At 35.8% G+C, this 23,894-nt stretch overlaps 1 protein-coding gene across 1 annotated transcript in view; it reads right to left on the bottom strand.

The window, feature by feature from the left end:
* Positions 1–7,875: 7,875 nt before the first annotated feature.
* The window catches only part of LOC132563490 (uncharacterized), a 36,880-nt gene continuing 20,861 nt past the window's right edge, over positions 7,876–23,894 (bottom strand). The window contains exons 6-12 of the mRNA XM_060228248.1: positions 17,173–17,262; positions 16,028–16,154; positions 15,170–15,245; positions 14,789–14,846; positions 12,117–12,202; positions 11,438–11,513; positions 7,876–8,034 (exon numbers count right to left, since the gene is read on the bottom strand). Coding sequence (XP_060084231.1) covers positions 7,876–8,034; positions 11,438–11,513; positions 12,117–12,202; positions 14,789–14,846; positions 15,170–15,245; positions 16,028–16,154; positions 17,173–17,262 — 672 coding nt within the window. The remainder of the gene's footprint in view (positions 8,035–11,437; positions 11,514–12,116; positions 12,203–14,788; positions 14,847–15,169; positions 15,246–16,027; positions 16,155–17,172; positions 17,263–23,894) is intronic.

The raw sequence follows: 23,894 nt of genomic DNA, 5'->3' as shown, positions 1-23,894 counted from the left end.
TTTTTCGTGAGTTGTCAGGTTTGTTTATTTGTTTATATATTTGTTGAGTTGTCAGTTTTGTTTATTTATTGTTTATCTTTTTCGTGAGTTGTCAGTTTTGTTTATTTATTGTTTATCTTTTTCATGAGCTGTCAGTTTTGTTTATTTATTATCTTTTTCGTGAGTTGTCAGGTTTCTTTATTTATTGTTTATCTTTTTCGTGAGTTGTCAGGTTTGTTTATTTATTATCTTTTTCGTGAGTTGTCAGGTTTGTTTATTTGTTTATATATTTGTTGAGTTGTCAGTTTTGTTTATTTATTGTTTATCTTTTTCGTGAGTTGTCAGGTTTGTTTATTTGTTTATCCATTTATTGTTTATCTTTTTCGTGAGTTGTCAGGTTTGTTTATTTATTGTTTACCTTTTTCGGGAATTGTCAGGTTGGTTTTTTTATTGTTTACCTTTTTCGTGAGTTGTCAGGTTGGTTTATTTATTGTTTACCTTTTTCGTGAATTGTCAGGTTTGTTTATTTATTGTTTATCTTTTTCGGGAGTTGTCAGGTTTCTTTATTTATTGTTTATCTTTTTCGTGAGTTGTCATGTTGGTTTATTTATTGTTTACCTTTTTCGTGAGTTGTCAGGTTTGTTTATTTATTTTTTACCTTTTTCGTGCGTTGTCAGGTTTGTTTATTTATTGTTTATCTTTTTCGTGAGTTGTCAGGTTTGTTTATATATTTGTTGAGTTGTCAGTTTTGTTTATTTATTGTTTATCTTTTTCGTGAGTTGTCAGGTTTGTTTATTTATTGTTTATCTTTTTCGTGAGTTGTCAGGTTTGTTTATTTGTTTATCCATTTATTGTTTATCTTTTTCGTGAGTTGTCAGGTTTGTTTATTTATTGTTTACCTTTTTCGTGAGTTGTCAGGTTTGTTTATTTATTGTTTATCTTTTTCGTGCGTTGTCAGGTTGGTTTATTTATTGTTTATCTTTTTCGTGAGTTGTCAGGTTGGTTTATTTATTGTTTATCTTTTTCGTGAGTTGTCAGGTTTGTTTATTTATTTTTTACCTTTTTCGTGCGTTGTCAGGTTTGTTTATTTATTGTTTATCTTTTTCGTGAGTTGTCAGGTTTGTTTATTTATTGTTTATCTATTTCGTGCGTTGTCAGGTTTGTTTATTTATTGTTTATCTTTTTCGGGAGTTGTCAATTTTGTTTATTTATTGTTTATCTTTTTCGGGAGTTGTCAGATTTGTTTATTTTTTTTATTCATGAGTTGTCAGGTTTGTTTATTTTTCTCATCTTTTTCGTGAGTTGTTAGTTTTGTTTTGGTGGGTTTTTTCATGATAGTAATATTTTTTATTAACACAGGTCAATGACAACACGGCTCGATATAGAAGTCCTTGATGGTACCATAACAAGCTTTAGGAACTAATTTAAAGAAATTTATTATCGGAATAACAATTATATTTGATAACGATAAATCAATGTGCTAATAAATAAACTAAAAAATAGATCAATAAAAAGTAAGACATTTTTTCTGTACTATGATACATAACGAACCTCTCCTTATCCTAGTATTTCTCGGAGGTTGTGAGCAGATCTTTATCAGTTACACGTAGTTAAAAGCTTTTAACTTTTAAACAGAACAAGAATCTTGTATCTACATAATCATACTGTGTATAAACATGTCATTCTCTCCACACATCCGTGAAATGTACACCATCACTGAAATATACTCTTCTCGTATCTGTTTGAACTTTGACCTTTTGAAGAAGAGGTAAATTTCTGCCCAATCATATCTTGACACTCGCCCAGACAGCTGTGTATCAGGTATAAGTTCTGAGAAGATGACAAGTTAGAACATTTGGTTTCGTCACCTGAACATGTTTTGAACGAGAGAATGTAACAGATGTGGAGATAGGCTATCGGGGAGAGCTTTGCTCAACTGATCAAAGTCGACACCTGTCGAGCGAGCCGAGTGGTCGACAGTGACGGGTCTTACCTTTCGTTACACTATCAAATAACTTGGTGACAATCTATCTACATAATTTACGATGATATGTTTGTCTAAACATGCAGCAAATCTACACAATCAAAAGCGGTATTTAAACAAATCTGCGCGTGGAACATTGTAACACTGTACGCCATGAACCATTCAGCTTTAACATAGGTGATACAAAAGTATATATCTTATTTATAAATTTAAGGTGCAAATTTTTCAATATTTAAATTACTGAAAAAAATCCAACAACTCGAAGTATCTGTTTGCTGTTTGAAAATAGACGTAATGAATATGTTGACAAGCGCATTTTGTTTTGATTATTAAGAAATCATTACTGATTAATTCGTGTTGAAATGATATTTCAATACATCACATAATTGTGTTTGTCAGGAAATACTTATAAACAATGTATATATATATGTGTAGCACATTACTGTCCTGAATAATAGTTTACATTTTTATATTAAATGTCCGTATTTTACCACAAAATAAAAACTCCAGATATTTAAATGTTTATAGTAGACAGACAAAGCTGTCGTTTAAAATGTTATCAGAACGACCGCGTTAAAGTGCGGGCGCTTGCTATGCATCGCATTTTAACCCACGTTATTTCATAGACCGCGATTTCTTACATTGATATCTACCGCACTAGTTTTTCACCATTCTTTATCAAAGTGTATATCCGGATTACCTACCGTACCAAGGACTAAGATTTTATCAGCAATGCCTGTGCCAATCGACCTCGGCCGGGTAAGAGAGCTAATCTGTCTCACACTTTTAGAAATCAATAGAAATATCTCATTATCTTATAAATCTTATGAGATAATTTAAAGAAAATTGTTATGTTATGAAAAGATTAATTTTTTCTTGAAGTAAGATATCTAAAAAAAAAAGCATGTTTGCACCGACTGGATTAATTTACTCATTTACTTAAAACTGAGGCGAAAAATCGGGCATCATTCTCCTTAATATGTCGCTTGACTTGTTCATTTAGGTCCAGAATTGTCCGTAATAATCTCCACGTGGTTGTCCGTATGTAGATCAACTTGTATCAGTCTGTAGACGTATGGCTGTTTGACGGAGTTTGACTGATAACACTCCTTGTCATCCAATAGATAACCTCAGTGGAGTTCCTAATACCATGTATACGTCACTGGAACAAAACACACAGGGATTTGGCACGAATTAAAACCCTTTGATTAATATATACATATATTTGCATACCATGGGTTAGGGAAGTGGTGCCAAGTACCCGTGTGAAACATCAAAACCGAGTATGTGCCAAGTCCCTGTGTGAAACATCAAAACCGAGTATGTGCCTAGTCCCTGTGTGAAACATCAAAACCGAGTATGTGCCTAGTCCCTGTGTGAAACATCAAAACCGAGTATGTACCAAGTCCCTGTGTGAAACATCAAAACTGAGTATGTACCAAGTCCTTGTGTGAAACCTAAAACAATCAAAATCAGGTCCGCTGGGTTTGTTTAGAATATCAATAATGTTACATGTTTAATTCAACAGAAAGCGAGGACTAGAATCAACCTACCTTAAGGCAAGCACGTTTTATTTGTCGTACGTTTTAAGACACAAGAGCTGATACTGCGATCAATACACCTATTTAACTTGTTTGTAACCGGGATATATAAAGATGTGAATTCTGAACTTTTTTGTTCTGTAAAACGTTTTAACAAACACATTTCACATGTCTTTTAGTAACAAAGGCTTTTATTATATTTGTGACATCAAATTTCAAAGTCAGTGATTTACACCAAAGTCAGATGTATTATGACTCTGGATGAAATTATTTTAGTGTTAGACAAAAACTCCGTCGTTTACAGACTTAATGTTCATGAAATGTAAGATGTGTGTGCCCCTCGGTCACAAGCATACGATAATTTATGAATAATCACGAAACTTCACGAAGCCAGGTAGTCTTGCGCAAGTCCACATCATGACAACATTATGTTATCAGTTACTTTGTGAGACTGCCACACAGAGCGGTTAACTTTTATACCAGACTGGTGTTTCCAGTTGATCCGGTCAGCAGGAAATAAGATACCGTAATGGCGTTTATTGTGAAAAATGACCGTACTTTGTACTATTGGTCAAGCTGGTTGTCATGTCACGACCCTTCATTAGATATTTCAAATGTTTCAGGAAAAAAATCCAGCAAATGTAGAGCACAGGAACGTATATGTTTCACAATACATCAAACAGCAAATTCGCAAGAATAATCGGATGTATTTCGATAAAGTCTAGATTTTGTCGCGGAGTCTTATGATAGGTAGATTTTTTGTTAGGAAACAAATTTTTAACTGAAGAAACTTTTTACTCGCAATTGTTTAACATGTAAAACCTAACTTGTGTTATTTTGAAGAACTTTTAATGGAAAATTGATGTGACGTATTAAAATATGATATAACCTGTTACATGTTCCTGACAATATACTTATATGTTTTTCTCTTCGGGAAAAAAGTTTACGTGACGAAATTTATTTATTACTAAGGCTGTTACTTAGGTACCGGATTGGTCCTCCTGTGGTATCAGAGTTTTTAGAAAGAATGTCAAAGCAATGGATTTTCATTTGAAATGTTGCACTAAGCACAGATCACGTTCATATCCAAGTCCGCGATACAGGCACTTTACACACACACGCGCGCGCGCAAACACTCACACAAACACACACGCACATACACACACACGCACCTCATACGCACACACACACACACACACACACACAATTATTTATCGATATCTTGTCAGGATTTACCACCATGCACACAAGCGGGTATTTTACCCCAGAACCAATCAATAGTATAAGTGATGGCCAAAGCCGACATGTGTTGCTGCTATACGTAGCGGTGCTACTGCAGTTTTTGCGAGCTGTTGCCACAAAGAAACAGAGGTAACACGTGTTCGCCTGAACGCAATGTCCATTGTACCAATTCTGTAAGCCCCTATTGACAATAAAGATGAACTCGACCGCACGAGAAAATAACTCTTCAAAAACTAATGGGAGGATGGTCGATATTTTCCAGCTGACGCCATTCTGGAAATTATTGTACCTCGGTGACAGCTATCATAATCGTCTCTGGTATCATTTTCGTGTATCATGAATTATCTCACAGGATTTACCCCCTTTGTTTTAGGGTCTTTACCAATACACACTTATGTACAAGTTTTCACACCATAAAATAAATTTTCTTTCGTGTAAGTCTTTTTTATTGGTCGATATATTACCCCATCATTTCGTCGACCCTGATTAAGAATTGTGATTCTGACGACACCCGCACGTGCAGTCATGTATGTTTATACATACTATCTACCAATAAGACCCCCTTATTGTCTTTGTGATATATAAATTATTTGTATACAATTTTATAACTATCTACGAAAGCGCATTTGAAATACTTCAGTGGAAATTTAGAGTGGAAATGTGTGACAAAATTTGTGATAGTATAGCCACGCAGTTGTAGATACATATCCGGCTGCATTGTTCGTGTTCCGGTTTTCAAGTGCACATGTACAAGTTTGTTGAGATGCAGGCGCTCGAATTATAATTTGGTTTGGTTTTTGGAGAAACGGGCTGCACGGAAATGTTCAAAATAAACAAAAATTAAATGATGAAAAAAGTAAGAAAACACAATAATATTATATCTTAATTAACGATGACGTAAGCACAATAATATTATGTCACAACCAATGATGACCCAGGTCAGAGAAAACAAGAATATTGCATTATAGTTAATGATTACACAAATAAGAAAAACAGAAGAATATTACGTCACAATTAGAGATGTCACATGTAAGAAAAACACAAGAATCATACGTCACAATTAGAGATGTCACATGTAAGAAAAACACAAGAATCATACGTCACAATTAGAGATGTCACATGTAAGAAAAACACAAGAATCATACGTCACAATTAGAGATGTCACATGTAAGAAAAACACAAGAATCATACGTCACAATTAGAGATGTCACATGTAAGAAAAACACAAGAATCATACGTCACAATTAGAGATGTCACATGTAAGAAAAACACAAGAATCATACGTCACAATTAGAGATATCACATGCAAGAAAAACACAAGAATCATACGTCACAATTAGAGATGTCACATGTAAGAAAAACACAAGAATCATACGTCACAATTAGAGATGTCACATGTAAGAAAAACACAAGAATCATACGTCACAATTAGAGATGTCACATGTAAGAAAAACACAAGAATCATATGTCACAATTAGAGATGTCACATGTGAGAAAAACACAAGAAATTACCTCACAGTTAAATATTTAGATTTCTATAGACGGCCACTGGTAGCATACGACGAAAAAAATATGTATTCTATACAAAATGTTTAATCAATAATTGACTCTAAGCAAGTAAACATCATCACCAGCAGCACAACACCAACCATCGAGTAAAACAGGTTCAATATTACATCTTAATCATATTTCATTTTACAATATTTTTAATTATTTTGAAATGCGAAAATGAGATGAAGACAGAGTACAGTAATATATGTAGTCTTTGTTATGTAATTTAATTAAAATACGAAAACCTACCGATTGAAATAAATAGGTTCATAAAACTTGCATTGTTTATATTTAAACAATTAATGTTGATAAAGTAAACTTGTCCGTTTCTCACTATACACCACCTCATTAACAACCCTCGCATGACTCTCACATGTATTTGCTTGTAAGGTTTTTTTTCTCCGAATTTTGACAAACTACATTTTCGTTGAAAACTCTAATTGTTGTATATTGCTTCAATGAAATGACGTTTACGCTTATAGTCAAGAGTACATCAGTGTTGGTGTGGTCGTTATATACAGGTGTGTTTGAGTGTTTATTATATATACTTATGTGTCTATTAAATGGAAGGTTTTTGTGGTTGTTATATACAGGTATGTTTGTATGGCCATTGTAGGCATTTGAATGGTCGTTATAGACAGGAACGTTTGTGTGGTCGTTATAGAAAGGAGCGTTTGTATGGTCGTTGTAGAAAGAAGCCTTTGTGAAGTTGTTATAGACCGGAGCGTTTGTGTGGTCGTTAAACACGGGAGTGTTTGCAAGATCGTTATTACCAAAAGCGTTTGTATGGTCGTCATAAACGGAAGTGTTTGCAAGATCGTTATAGACAAGAGCGATTGTGTGGTGGTTATGGACAGGAGTGTTTTTCTAAGATCGTTATAACCAGGAGCGTTTGTGTGGTCGTTATAGACAAGAGCGATTGTGTGGTGGTTATAGACAAAAGCGTTTGTGTGATCGTTATAGACAGGAGCGTTTATGCTGTCCTTATAGAAATGAGCGTTTGTGTGGTCGTTATAGACAAAAGCGTTTGTGTGATCGTTATAGACAGGAGCGTTTTTGTAGTCGTTATAGAAATGAGCGTTTGTGTGGTCGTTATAGACAAAAGCGTTTGTGTGATCGTTATAGACAGGAGCGTTTTTGTAGTCGTTATAGAAAGGAGCGTTTGTGTGATTGTTATAGACATGAGCGTTTTTGTAGTCGTTATAGAAAGGAGCGTTTGTGTGATTGTTATAGACATGAGCGTTTTTGTAGTCGTTATATAAAGGAGCGTTTGTTTGGTCGTTATAGACAGGAGCGTTTTTTTGGTCGTTATAGAAAGGAGCGTTTGTGTCTTCGCTATAGAAAGGAGCGTTTGTGTGGTAGTTATAACCAGGAACGTTTGTGAGGTCGTTATAGACAGGAGCGTTTGTGTGGTCGATATAGCCAGGAGCGTTTTTGTGGTCGGTATACTCAGGAGTTTTGATACATTTGTTATGGAATGGAGCGTTTATGTCGTCGTTATAGACAAGTGCGTTTGTGTCGTCCTTATCCTCGGGAGTGTTAATGTAGTCACTATAGACATGGATGTTTGTGTGGTCGTTATAGACAAGAGTTTTTTCGCGACCGTTCTGCAGGTTGCTTAAATATTATCAAGTTAACCAGTTCCACAATAAGCTGAAGGACTTCAAATACGCTGAGCAGTGAGAGTCCGATCCATAACCCAAGTGCCCCGCCCACATCTGACAGGAACTGGGCGTCCTAACAAGGAAACAGAAAAGGTGACTAAATAACATAGCTCACAGTGTATATTTGACTTATAATCATTTTCTCTTGAATTCAGTTATAAATTTTATTTATCATTCACGAAAAGTCACATACAAAAAATAAATAATTTGATAAGCGTCGACTATTTCTTGGCATGACCAAGATGATATTCAACACCGAATGAGGCATAAGGTCCGATTTTTTTTAAATGAAAAAGTTCCAATATCCATATTTCAGCGGAACATTGAAGTTTCGCTGTGATATCTTTTTCGCAAAAGTTTCATTTAACAGCAATAATGTTGCTGGTGATAACAGTTAGACTAAAAACAGAACAGATAACCCTATTAATTGAAATTCCACATCGTAAAATCGTGAAAAAGTAACATATCCAACTTAAACTAGTGACATACGTATATCTTTGTGATCAGTACTCTGTACTAGTGACATACGTATATCTTTGTGATCAGTGCTCTGTACTAGTGACATACGTATGATATCTTTGTGATCAGTGCTCTGTACTAGTGACATACGTATGATATCTTTGTGATCAGTGCTCTGTCCTAGTGACATACGTATATCTTTGTGATCAGTACTCTGTACTAGTGACATACGTATATCTTTGTGATCAGTGCTCTGTACTAGTGACATACGTATATCTTTGTGATCAGTACTCTGTACTAGTGACATACGTATATCTTTGTGATCAGTACTCTGTACTAGTGACATACGTATATCTTTGTGATCAGTACTCTGTACTAGTGACATACGTATGATATCTTTGTGATCAGTACTCTGTACTAGTGACATACGTATGATATCTTTGTGATCAGTGCTCTGTACTAGTGACATACGTATGCTATCTTTGTGATCAGTACTCTGTACTAGTGACATACAGATATCTTTGTTATCAGAACTCTGTACTAGTGACATACGTGTGATATCTTTGTGATCACTGCTCTGTACTAGTGACATACGTATGATATCTTTGTGATCAGTACTATGTACTAGTGACATACGTATATCTTTGTGATTAGTACTGTGTACTAGTGACATACGTATGATATCTTTGTGATATCTTTGTGATCAGTGCTCTGTACTAGTGACATACGTATATCTTTGTGATCTGTACTCTGTACTAGTGACATACGTATGATATCTTTGTGATCAGTACTCTGTACTAGTGACATACGTATGATATCTTTGTGATCAGTACTCTGTACTAGTGACATACGTATATCTTTGTGATCAGTACTCTGTACTAGTGACATACATATATCTTTGTGATTAGTACTCTGTACTAGTGACATACGTGTGATATCTTTGTGATCAGTGCTCTGTACTAGTGACATACGTATGCTATCTTTGTGATCTGTACTCTGTACTATTGACATACGTATATCTTTGTGATCAGTACTCTGTACTAGTGACATACGTATATATTTGTGATCTGAACTCTGTACTAGTGCCATACGTATATCTTTGTGATCAGTACTCTGTACTAGTGACATACGTATGATATCTTTATGATCAGTACTCTGTACTAGTGACATACGTATATCTTTGTGATCTGTACTTTGTACTAGTGACATACGTATATCTTTGTGGTCAGTACTGTGTACTAGTGACATACGTATGATATCTTTGTGATCAGTACTCTGTACTAGTGACATACGTATATCTTTGTAATCAGTGCTCTGTACTAGTGACATACGTATGCTATCTTTGTGACCTGAACTCTGTACTAGTGACATACGTATATCTTTGTGATCAGTGCTCTGTACTAGTGACATATGTATATCTTCGTGATCAGTGCTCTGTACTAGTGACATATGTATATCTTCGTGATCAGTGCCCTGTACTAGTGACATACGTATATCTTTATGATCAGTACTCTGTACTAGTGACATACGTATATCTTTGTGATCAGTACTCTGTACTAGTGACATACATATATCTTTGTGATCAGTACTCTGTACTAGTGACATACGTATATCTTTGTGATCAGTACTCTGTACTAGTGACATACGTATGATATCTTTGTGATCAGTACTCTGTACTAGTGACATACGTATATCTTTGTGATCAGTACTCTGTACTAGTGACATACATATATCTTTGTGATCAGTACTCTGTACTGACATACGTATGATATCTTTGTGACATACGTATATCTTTGTGATCAGTGTGACATACGTATATCTTTGTGATCAGTAGTCTGTACTATTGACATACGTATATCTTTGTGATCATATCTTTGTGATCAGTACTCTGTACTAGTGACATACGTATATCTTTGTGATCAGTACTCTGTACTAGTGACATACATATATCTTTGTGATCAGTACTCTGTATTAGTGACATACGCGTGATATCTTTGTGATCAGTGCTCTGTACTAGTGACATACGTATGATATCTTTGTGATCAGTACTCTGTACTAGTGACATACATATATCTTTGTGATCAGTACTCTGTACTAGTGACATACCTATGATATCTTTGTGATCTGTACTCTGTACTAGTGACATACGTATGATATCTTTATGATCAGTACTCTGTACTAGTGACATACGTATGATATCTTTATGATCAGTACTCTGTACTAGTGACATACGTATAGTGACATACTATCTTTGTGATCTGTACTAGTGACATACGTATATCTTGTACTAGTGACATACGTATATATCTTTGTGATCAGTACTCTGTACTAGTGACATACGTATGATATCTTTGTGATCAGTACTCTGTACTAGTGACATACGTATGATATCTTTGTGATCAGTACTCTGTACTAGTGACATACGTATGATATCTTTGTGATCAGTACTCTGTACTAGTGACATACGTATGATATCTTTGTGATCAGTACTCTGTACTAGTGACATACGTATGATATCTTTGTGATCTGTACTCTGTACTATTGTACTACTCTGTACTAGTGACATACGTATGATATCTTTGTGATCAGTACTTTGTACTAGTGACATACGTATGATATCTTTGTGATCTGTACTTTGTACTAGTGACATACGTATGGTATCTTTAGTGCCCTGTACTAATTTCATACGCTTGTATGCTATTTTGAGATTTGTACCATGTATACTTCTTAATCAAAGATTTTTTTATAATGTTCACCTAACCTGTAAAACTATTGTTTAATAAATCAGTATAGTTTTAATGTATTTAAAACTATTGAATCACACAGATAAATTTTCAATTAAGAGTTGTCCTTCCTTACACTTTCTCTTGCACCAATCGAAGGGAGGTAAATCGTAATATCTCGTATAGAAGTGAAACATTTTTACTGTCTTTATCTCCTTCATTTTGAGATAAATAATGCATTTATGAGATAAATAATGCATAATTTACCAAGAGAAATTATTTGGTTTAACTGACCTCAATTTCCGGAGTCTCCTTTATATGTTCGTAATTCAGGTCCTCGTAATACACCACAAGTTTTAGAAAGTTCAGACTGAAAAAAAAGAATTACATACAGATTAAGTACAAGAGTACATGGTATATTACATGTATGGGGCATTTTGGTGTGTATTGTTGATATTTTGCATTTTTACAGGCTTTACTCACAAATTATTATCATTTTACTTGCAAAAAGCATAAATTTATTCCATTTACATTCTTCACTTACAAAATTAAATTTTTATTTATTTAAATATGTAGAGATGATAAAAATTCAAACTTCTGCTGCTGTTTGATGCCATTGTTTACTGGTGTTTGCTGGTGTTTGTTGCTGTTTTACTGGTGTTGTTTGCAGCTGTTTGCTGTTGTTTGTTGCCGTTTTACTGTTGTTGTTTGCTGTTTTTGACAAAATTTTAGCATTAGAGTGTTCGGTTTATGAGTACCTGGAGAGTGACTGTCCGGATAAGGAGTGTTCGAATAATGAGTGTCCGGATTGTTGAGGTGTGATTTATTCTTTAGATCGACACAGTTAGTACATAGAATTATACTGTTTCTTAAAGACATAATAATATGGTTGTTCATTAATAAAGAAAATTATGGTGTATAATTTTTGATGTCCGGTTACCGGAGTCCGGAGTGAGATTTTCACAGTAGTTACCTCAATAGCCGTGGATCGCTAAGTTGTCTCTTCATCTCAGTGCAATGCAGTCTGTCGCCTTCACAAACACCTTGTAGCAACATGTACTGAAACAGTTGATTATATTACAGGTCAAATCAACACACCACATCTACCACACGTGATACCACACACTGAAGCGTATGCGAGAGGACCTTACATATTGAGGACACTGGAGAACACTGGGAAAACCCCTCCTTTGCGGATAAGTGAGCACATCATACTCACCTGTTCCCGATCGGAGAATTAATCCCGGACGGCGAAATGAAAATGGAATGCTTTACCAGTACGCAAATTCAAAGTTCAAGATATTTTGTTTCATTACAATGATTTTTACATACAACACATGGAAAAGACTACCACTGTATGTTGTAGGTTATATTATAGAACAACACACATTTTCTTTACATTTTCTTGACGATCACATTCAGGTAAAGAGGACGAAAGACAGGTCAACAGGAATAATCACAGGTGAAGAGGACGAAAGACAGATCAATAGGAATAATCACAGGTGAAGAGGACGAAAGACAGGTCAACAGGAATAATCACAGGTGAAGAGGAAGAAAGACAGGTCAAGAGGAATAATCACAGGTGAAGAGGACGAAAGACATGTTAACAGGAATAATCACAGGTGAAGAGGACGAAAGACAGGTCAACAGGAATAATCACAGGTGAAGAGGACGAAAGACAGGTCAACAGGAATAATCACAGGTGAAGAGGACGAAAGACAGGTCAACAGGAATAATCACAGGTGAAGAGGACGAAAGACAGGTCAACAGGAATAATCACAGGTGAAGAGGACGAAAGACAGGTCAAGAAGAATAATCACAGGTGAAGAGGACGAAAGACGGGTCAATAGAAATAATCACAGGTGAAGAGAACGAAAGACAGGTCAAGAGGAATAATCACAAGTGAAGAGGACGAAAGACAGGTCAACAGGAATAATCACAGGTGAAGAGGACGAAAGACAGGTCAACAGGAATAATCACAGGTGAAGAGGTCGACAGACAGGTCAACAGGAATAATCACAGGTGAAGAGGTCGACAGACAGGTCAACAGGAATAATCACAGGTGAAGAGGTCGACAGACAGGTCAACAGGAATAATCACAGGTGAAGAGTTCGACAGACAGGTCAACAGGAATAATCACAGGTGAAGAGGTCGACAGACAGGTCAACAGGAATAATCACAGGTGAAGAGGTCGACAGACAGGTCAACAGGAATACTCACACGTGAAGAGGTCGACAGACAGGTCAACAGGAATAATCACAGGTGAAGAGGTCGACAGACAGGTCAACAGGAATAATCACAGGTGAAGAGGTCGACAGACAGGTCAACAGGAATAATCACAGGTGAAGAGGTCGACAGACAGGTCAAGAGGAATAATCACAGGTGAAGAGGTCGACAGACAGGTCAACAGGAATACTCACACGTGAAGAGGTCGACAGACAGGTCAACAGGAATAATCACAAGTAACGAGGACAAAAGACAAACTTTACGAAGTTCCAGGGAGTCACAGAAGTTACAATAATTCCAGGCAAAATTCAAATGATTAAAGGCCTGTCATGACATTTTTTGTTGTTGTAGATGACACATTATTGCCGATGGAATGTTTTCTTAAGCTTAATTATTGGCCATAAGATAAAACGAAGGGAAGTAACCTTGATGAAGAATAGGTTGCTTGTAAAATTCAGTCGTTTACTCAGTCTTTTCGCAATGCAGAGTTATCTTCTGTTATGAGCAGGCATTGCTTGTTACATCATTAAGTTGTGCGAGAAAAATTAAGTCGTTTTCTCATTACGTCACTCTCACAAACAAATGACGTCACTATCAATGCTTGCTCACAAGAGTAGATAACCCTGCCTTATCTGCATTATAATAAGGTGAAATAAGGACATTAAGTGATTATTGTGTAAATGTTTAACATGCCGGTGTACATGCTGCGGTCATGGGCCATTAAACCCCTGGTTAAAACTAGAGTAAACATTCGTCATCGACAGTGAAATCCGTCAACTGGTGTCGTTTCCATTGCAAACAATGATGGCGTCCTGATGGCCATGCCCCACATTTCATTTATCGTACCTTAAATCACAAGTGCTTCTGGATAGCTTTGTGCCATAACCATGTAAATGTTAAAAAATCTTATATTGTCAAATATCATCAGCTTGGCTCAAAAATTCATTATAATGGATTTTATTTTCACGCTGATCAGGAAGCACGTGCGAACACTGACAATAGCCGAGACATATACCCATTAACAATGTCTGTAGAAAAGATACGACGAACTCCCAGTCACATTCCTTTAGATTTCAGATATCAGAAAATTGGAAATCAAACACAAACACAAAAAAAGTTCCATTTTTTCATCTTCAATTATTGCAATACGCTCTTTATGGGGTGGGTTTTTTTTAACCCTTCCCGCGACAATTTAAAATTTGGACCTCCCCTTTCTGAAATCTTAAATTCAAAACTAAGAGATTAGTTGAGTAAAGTTATAGTTTATCATTCATAAAAAGCAAAAGAATTAGATACAATTCATGAACTATAAATTGTGAGCACAATGTAATTGCCACGATAGTGGTTGTGTGAACTAAAAGTCACGTGTCATCTGTACACCACGTGTAAACAAGACAACAATTACGACACTGTACGTACCAAATACTCGTTGGTTGGATATTGATGTGTGCTGATAAACTTCGTGTATTTATTTTCCCTGAAAAAAAACCGAGGTCAAGATGTGTAGAACATCCGATTCTGTTTTCATTGGTCGTTTTATCTCAGAAATGGATTAAATTTGACGATTTATCTGAGATAAGAATTGAACGATTTCTCTTAGAAATAGATCAGAATTGTGTGTACCGTGTGCATGCGTGCGTGCGTGCGTGTGTGCGTGCGTGTGTGTTCGTGTTCAGATGTCCTTAAAACATTATATAAAAAAAGATCTTTTGCTTGGAGTTCTCCTCTTGAAATGTTGCATAGAGAAGTCGGTGGACTAAATGTGCAAAACACGTCTAATTAGCGAACAACGGAACTTACTTGCAAGCTTGAGGACAGTCACATTGTAGTGTTTTAGCACGAAATCTCTGAGCAAGCTTACTGGCACATCTCTTCTCTGTAACAAAAGTGACACACATGATATTTAAGTCATAATGTCTACATCATGTAATATAAATAGTATAGAACTTATTATATCCCAAATCAGGTGTGTCGCCTTGTTTACTAAAATTAAATAAAAAAGAATAACAGTAAATCTACCTCAAGTTTCATGAGAAGTTTGTCCGTTAAAACCATAATTCTGTTAGACACAAAGATTTGTGAGTCATACTCGTGTCTCTGTAAGACATGTGTCTTAATCAGTTCCACGCTTACCTTTGTTGTCGATACTCATTTTGTGTGTGACAGATATTTGTGTGTGGCAGTGTGACAATCATCTTTGTTTGTGATAAAAAAAATTGTGTGACAGTGTGACACGCATCTTTGTGTGTGGCAGTGTGACACGCATCTTTGTGAGTGATATTTATGTGTGTGACACATATCTTTGTTTGTGATAATTATCTGTGTGTGACACATTTCTTTGTTTGTGATAATAATCTGTGTGTGACACGTATCTTTGTTTGTGACATTTTACTGTGACACGTATCTTTGTGCGTGACATTTATCTGTGTGTGACACATATCTTTGTGCGTGACATTTATCTGTGTGTGACACATATCTTTGTTTGTGACATTTATTTGTGTGTGACACATATCTTTGTTTGTGACATTTATCTGTGTGTGACACATATCTTTGTGCGTGACCTTTATCTGTGTTATTTTGTATATGGCTCGTGTCTTTGTGTGCGGTACGTTTGTAGGTGACACGTATAGTACTTGGTTACTTACTTATCACACTTACCTCTGCGAGTTTCACACAATCTGACGTCAGAATCAATATTTGTCCTTAAGAGGTTGTCATGAGCATGTGGGCCCAAACATCCACATGACGTCATCACTTCTCTGGCCTTACACATCCACAGACAGGTCTGATCAAATACATGTCAACGTGTTATGAATAGAATTTTATTTTTATGTATATGTATTTATTTAATAACAAATCCATATTTATTCTGATTTTATCAAGTATAATCATATTTATATGTTTTAACTTTTTATCGCTAAATCTTAGACTTTCTTTGTGGGACCTAAACTTCACCATTGTGTTTGATGTTCTTACGTATAAAGTAAAGCCCACTAGCCTGATCTGTTTATTTATTAAACGAGTCCACTATTACGGCCTTTCGCCTAGTTCGCACCTGCTCTTATAGTCTAAGACCGGAAACAGCGTGCGTTCCCTATTTTAACATCAGTGTTAATAGAACGTTTATAAATCCGAAGCGTCTACCGGACGGTGGGACTAACAAACAAACGGTAGAGGGAGAGTCCGAAACAGGTAAAATAATCGTGGTTTACTACAGAAGCAATTATAAGAAATGATTTTAAATAACAGATTACAAAAAGGAGAAGAAATATTGTGCTTTTACAGTGAATATGAATATAATTTCAACCGGTGTCTGTTGATCTGAGATACGCACGTTCTAATTCACACCGCGTGTTACTTGTATGTGTCTTTAAGGTGACACAGGAAGCGGCTGACAAACGTACTTTTGTTCTTTTTTTGTCTAAATTGTGCGAATTCATTCTTAATATTAAAACATAGTTTTAGGGGAAATAGTTTCAAGAACTTTTATATAACGTTTACTATTGTTTGTCTTGCAGGTGCATATATATAAATGTCAACGAAGCGTATTTTTGATTGAACATGCTTTGTTGATAAATCAGTGGTAGTGTCTATGTGAAACACATTCTTTGTATTTGTTGTTGTTTATCCTATTAGGTAATTGAATAGAGATGTATTATATAATACAATAAAGATAAATCTGTTGTCGATTTGTTTGCTGGAAAAGGAATTTATTAAATTAGTGCTTCTAGCACCTGGGTTTAGAGGAATATGTATGCATAATGTGCAAAACGTGGAAAAGTGTTGAGAAATTTATCTGATACCTGAAATGTGTATTTGACACCATGTTCCCGAAAAAAAATATCTTCGTCTGTACAAATTCCAAATGGAGACACAAGTCGGGACATGGAAACCTGTAAAGGTGAGCGATATTTATCAGTGGTAAACGATATAATGTCATAGAAAAAATAGGTAACCGGAAGTCATTCATATTTCAAAAGTGTATATGTTTCTTAATTACATTTCCCGTGTGGATTTCATGTGCTGCACTCTCTGACGTCATCGTTACATACAAATATAGATATGCAACCATGACGTGTAATGGTTTTGATTTAAACATATTTTATTTGTACAAAGTATACAAGCAGGATTGGGCACAAGTTTTCTAACTTATATAAAGCCCTTTCCTATAAAATTTTACAAAATACATATTAACAAGACAAGACGACATGTTTAAATACAATTATAATATACAAAAAACGAGAGAGAGAGAGAGAGGGGGGGGGGAGAGAGAGAGAGAGGGGGGGGGGGAGAGAGAGAGAGTTTGTTTAAATAACTTCATGTAGAGCGGTCTCTCCTGATACAAACAACACAAGTAAAAATACAAAACGCTTTTCATAACTTTCAAACTTTTCTACAGTTCATCACATCCCGTGCGAATATCGCTTTCTCCTGGCATCCGGGTCCTTCAGAAAAAAAAACGTCACCACTTGTGTCGGAGCAAGGAGAGACCAAATATTTTTACATTCATCACGGAAGGAGATAGAGGGAGGTAGATAGAGAGATAAAGATCAAAATCTGTTTGAATCAAGTATATATTGCCGAGTGATTTGACATATTTTTACATTATCTTCATATGAGTAGATAATACTACCATGTAGGAGTAACTGCAGGTCTAGAGGGATAAAATTATTTAGTTCTCGGTACAGAATGGCTCTCTGGTCCGAATAAATATTACAAACAAAAAAATAGTGGTAAGTATCTTCAACAGGGTGTCCACATTGACAGAAACGATAATCTATTAGATTGGATCTGAAAAGGTCATTATTTAAGGTACTTGATTTATTTCTTAACCTAGCGTGTAGTATATCAGCCTTACGACTACCAAGCAAACAATAATATGGAACTAGTGTAGTGGGTCGAAGAGAATGTTTAAAGATAGAGTAAGAAACACTTTGTCTAAGTTCAAGTTCAAGTTGGTTCCAAAGTCGGATAGTGGACGGAAAGAAAGATAAGTTTGTTAGTTGTAGTCTGAAATTTAGTAAAGAATAATTTTGTGCATTACGGAGGTTATATTGTGAATTTTCAGATACTAAAGGGGACAATAGAGTAGACAGATAATTTGGAGTGAGATTATTAACTATTTTGTAGAAAAGCTGTAGTTTTCTTCTAGTGCGTCTTTCTGATAATGGTTCTAGACCACTCTCAGAATACAGTGATTCTCTACTGGTATAAGAGGGTAAACCAGTGATAATTCTGATAGATTCAAACTGAAGTTTTTCTAGTTTGTCTGCATCACTGAGAGAACACCCATCCCAAACTTCACAACAGTATTCTAATAATGGAAGTATATAAGCCTTATAGATTTTGACTAAAGTTTGTCTCTTTAACATGTATTTTAATTTACGTAGGATACTTACCTGTTTAGATGCATCTTTACAAATGTTTTCTATATGTTTACCCCATTTACAATTCTCATCTAAAGTTACACCTAGATGTTTATGATGTTCAACAAAATCGACACTCACATTATTAAATTTAATATCTATGACATGATCATGCTCTATGTTTGAAATAAGTAAGGCTTCCGTTTTTAGGGGATTAAATTTAACAAGCCACTTTTCTGCCCAATGTTGAATTTTAGCTAGGTCGTTATTAATTTTAGTTTCAATGTCCAAAGGGAAGTACCGGAACATAATAATGAAGTATCATCGGCAAACAGTTTAGAAAGACTTTCAAGGTTATCAGCTATATCATTTATATACAAAATAAAGAGTAAGGGGCCTAATACTGAACCTTGTGGAACACCTGAACTTGTAGATTTAACGGAAGACTTACTATTTCCTACACAAACTTGCTGTTTTCTGTTACTGACATAGTTGTTCAGCCAAACTAAAAGTTTTCCACATATACCATGATTTTCTAATTTCACATTCAGTCCCTTGTGCCATACCCTGTCGAACGCCTTAGAAATATCACAAAAAACTAAACATGTTGACTCAAAATTTTCCATATTTTCACATAATGTATGATAAATTTCAAAAATTTGATGAACAGTAGAATGACCAGGCTGGAAACCTGACTGGTATTTAAAAATCAAAGAATTATCAAGTAAAAGGTTATTTAGATATTTTACAACCAAACGTTTAAAAACTTTGCCAAGAGTACTGAGAAGAGCTATTGGTCTATAATTAGAAGACTCATTTTTATTCCCTTTTTTGTATAATGGCATAATTAAAGCTAGTTTCCATTGTGACGGAAAGATACCAGTATCGAAGGAAGATCTAAAAATTAGAGATAATGGATATGCTATCGACTCTGCAGTATTTTTTAACATAATGTGACTTATTGTATCACTGCCAACAGCTTTATTAACATGTGAAGATTTTAGAATGTCAGTAATGTCGTCTAATTGAAATGGTATATCTGATAGAGTAGCGTCCGTCCGTAGCTCTATTTCTGGTATGTCAACGTCAGTATCGTCAATGGTAGAAATGGAAACAAAGTAATCATTTAGAATATTGGCTTTACCTTCAACTGTCATTTCAAGATTTCCAAAATTGCTAATAAGGGGAGGTATGTTATTTGTTGAGTCAGATGTTTTTAGAAGTCTGCGGACAATTTTCCAAAAATTTCTGGGGTTCGAGTCAGAATAACGATCTAAAATACCATTTATGTCCGCATAGAAATTTTCTTTAGTACGTTTCTTTAAATTATTAACATGATTACGTTGTTTCCGGAAGTTAGTCAGATTGCCTGGAGTGCGGTTAGTTTTAATTTTTTTTAGTAGTCTGTTTCTTTTGCTAATTTCACGTCGTAATTCCGAATTGAACCAGGGCTTGTCGTTAGGTCGGATAGTAACAGTTGTCTAGGTATCTGTTTGTAAATGATTCACACATATCATCCGGGGAATGCGACGTCGTAAATACATCTAACCAGTCAGTGTCGTTTAGTTTGTCATTAAAAAGTTCAAAATTTGCTTCTCTATAACAAGTAATTTTGCGTTCATATGCCCTTCTAACAGCAGTCTCAACAGTCAGTTCAACAGATGTCGCTTTATGGTCAGAAAGGCCGTTATCTATGTCAATTACGTCAGAAAAATTAGAAATACACGTGTCAGATAGAAAAATTGGGTCAAGTAGTGTAGCAGTCGTGCGTCCAATGCGTGTCGGGCTGTCTATAACGTTGGTCAGGTGAAAAGAGTGAACAATGTCAGTAAGTGCATGTGTGTTTTCTATGGTCAGGAGATCAACGTTAATGTCACCAACAACAACTATATGCGTAGTTTCATGAAAAGCGGATTCTAGAGAAAGTCGAAAGTGATTCCAAAAGGCGTGTGAGATATTCGGAGGTCTATATAAAGTACACAACAAGTATTTCTTCCTTGGAAACTGGATCTCCGTCCAAATAACTTCACCCACCCGAAATTCTAAATCAGCTCTACGACGGGTGCACAAGAGCCTGGATGTGTATACAGCTATACCCCCACCCGGAGATCCCCTATCCTTACGGTATAATTCATAACCATCTAGGAGTACGTCAGCATCCGTTATAGATATATCAAGGTGAGTCTCAGTGACACAGACAATATCAAAATCAGATGTCAAATTTTCTAATTGAGATAATTTATTCCTCAAACTACGGATGTTAAGGTGAAAGATAGATATATCGTTATTTTCAGAGGGGCCAGGGTTAGGATGGATATCATTACAGACAAGTAGAAGGAGATGCAGTATTATCAGGAAACATGAATTATCAGTTATACAAGCAAGAAGGACATGAATGAAACAGCACAATCTTGTTAAGATAAATATCACTCTAAACCTGCAGTCATTAAAACACTTAAACATATCTATATAGATGAAAAACTTTTGTGAAATAGGTATACCAGTGATACGAAGATAGAAACAACCGATAGCCGCCCGATACTGGGCTAGATCATTACCCTTGATCGTCAAACAAGAACTTAAACATAGAGAGACCATCGGTCAAATAAACCACAGTTAAATTAAACATGTAATTGTCAAAACACTCAGTCTTAAGGGATGATATATATAGGTCGTGACAGGAAAGGTGAAAGGTGAGAAAGAAGAAAATATAGAGAAAGGACACATAAACAAAACACCTAAGTATTCTTATGTGGAATGTCATAATAGGATAGATGGAGAGGAAAAATAAAAAATGGTGAAGTACCTAGATTTGTTATAGAATAATTCTATAAAACAATATGGAAATTCTTTAGTCACTAAGTGAATATAGCTTTCTTTAAAATGAATTTCTATGTACAATAATATGATTCCATCTAGACATGAAAATATTACAGAAAGTGGAAATATTACCAGACTTGCACACAGACACACTTACATGAAACCACACACACATGCATACCCTATTCACTGATAAGGACAATTTACAGAAGTATTCATACAGGCACACAAGTAAAAATACACATGTAAAAAATAAACACATACAGCAACAGGAACTATGTACAAAAATATGCAAATTCATTGCATAGATCAAAATGACAATACATGTACAAAAATATCTTATCAGAATACTACACACTATATGTCGATAACCATATAAATTACTGTGTAACCATGTAAGTAATTGATACATATAAACATGTCATTACGGTGTAACCACGAAAATACCTGGTGTTTTAACACACAATTACTATGCAGCCATGTAAATGCCTAATGTATAAACATATAATTACTGTTTAACCAATAAATACTTGATGTATAAACATGTAACTACTATGTAACCATGTAAATATCTGATATAAGAAAACATTTAATTACTCTGTAATACCTGATATTTGTAATGGTTACTCTGTCTGACGTCATCGTTACATACAAATATAGATATGTAACCATGACGTATAATGGTTACTCTGTCTGACGTCATCGTTACATACAAATATAGATATGTAACCATGACGTATAATGGTTACTCTGTCTGACGTCATCATTACATGCAAATATAGATATGTAACCATTACGTGTAATAGTGGTAACATACTCTTCTTTCACGTATCTGTCCGGGGGTTCGAGTCCCGGAACGGTTGTGAGAAAGTAAGCGGTCACCAGCCCGACCACGCGGATTTCCCTCCGAGTACTGCGGTTTCCCAACAAAAAGACCTCTCGCGCGCTTTCATCCGGGCCAACAAGAGTGATCATATAAGTTTAAACAGCTTGTTTCGCAATTGTTCATTCTTATAAAAGGATTTTAAACTTCTCTTTTCCTTATTGTATTCCATCTCTATGTCTCAAGGGTGTTCATTCCTTTAGATTAAGCAGAACTTAATTACTTTCATCCAATAACGCTGTAGACCAAATACGATCAAAGTTCATGAATTTTAACCGATTTTTACAGTTTATCGCTATTTCACCAATTCAGCTGTCCTCGAAGGGACCAGACCATCTGTTTATACAACATCAAGTTTTCAAGGATGCTTTCAACAAAACTGGGATAAAATCTTTGCATTTCTACAGAGCAAATTTAACGCACTGGACCGTGTCATCAGACTACCGGAGGTCCAGCTTCATTATTCATATAAAACTGGACCGTGTCATCAGACATATCAAACTGGACAGAGTCATCAGACTACCGGAGGTCCAGCTTCATTATTCCTATAAAACTGGACCGTGTCATCAGACTACCGGAGGTCCAGCTTCATTATTCCTATAAAACTGGACAGTGTCATCAGACTACCGGAGGTCCAGCTTCATTATTCCTATAAAACTGGACCGTGTCATCAGACTACCGGAGGTCCAGCTTCATTATTCCTATAAAACTGGACAGTGTCATCAGACTACCGGAGGTCCAGCTTCATTATTCATATAAAACTGGACCGTGTCATCAGACATATCAAACTGGACAGAGTCATCAGACTACCGGAGGTCCAGCTTCATTATTCCTATAAAACTGGACAGTGTCATCAGACTGCCGGAGGTCCAGCTTCATTATTCATATAAAACTGGACCGTGTCATCAGACATATAAAACTGGACCGTGTCATCAGACTACCGGAAGTCCAGCTTCATTATTCCTATAAAACTGGACAGTGTCATCAGACTACCGGAGGTCCAGCTTCATTATTCCTATAAAACTGGACAGTGTCATCAGACTACCGGAGGTCCAGCTTCAATATTCCTATAAAACTGGACAGTGTCATCAGACTACCGGAGGTCCAGCTTCATTATTCCTATAAAACTGGACAGTGTCATCAGACTACCGGAGGTCCAGCTTCATTATTCCTATAAAACTGGACAGTGTCATCAGACTACCAGAGGTCCAGCTTCATTATTCCTATAAAACTGGACCGTGTCATCAGACATATAAAACTGGACCGTGTCATCAGACTACCGGAGGTCCAGCTTCATTATTCATTTAAAACTGGACAGTGTCATCAGACTACCGGAGGTCCAGCTTCATTATTCCTATAAAACTGGACCGTGTCATCAGACTACCGGAGGTCCAGCTTCATTATTCATTTAAAACTGGACCGTGTCATCAGACTACCGGAGGTCCAGCTTCATTAT

The sequence above is a fragment of the Ylistrum balloti genome, unplaced genomic scaffold, assembly GCF_031769215.1.
Source record: "Ylistrum balloti isolate Yb309-2 unplaced genomic scaffold, AGI_CSIRO_Ybal_v1 Utg371748, whole genome shotgun sequence".
In the NCBI taxonomy this organism is placed as follows: domain Eukaryota; kingdom Metazoa; phylum Mollusca; class Bivalvia; order Pectinida; family Pectinidae; genus Ylistrum; species Ylistrum balloti.
Note: the sequence above shows the minus strand (reverse complement) of the source record. Positions and strands in the feature narration are given on the sequence as shown.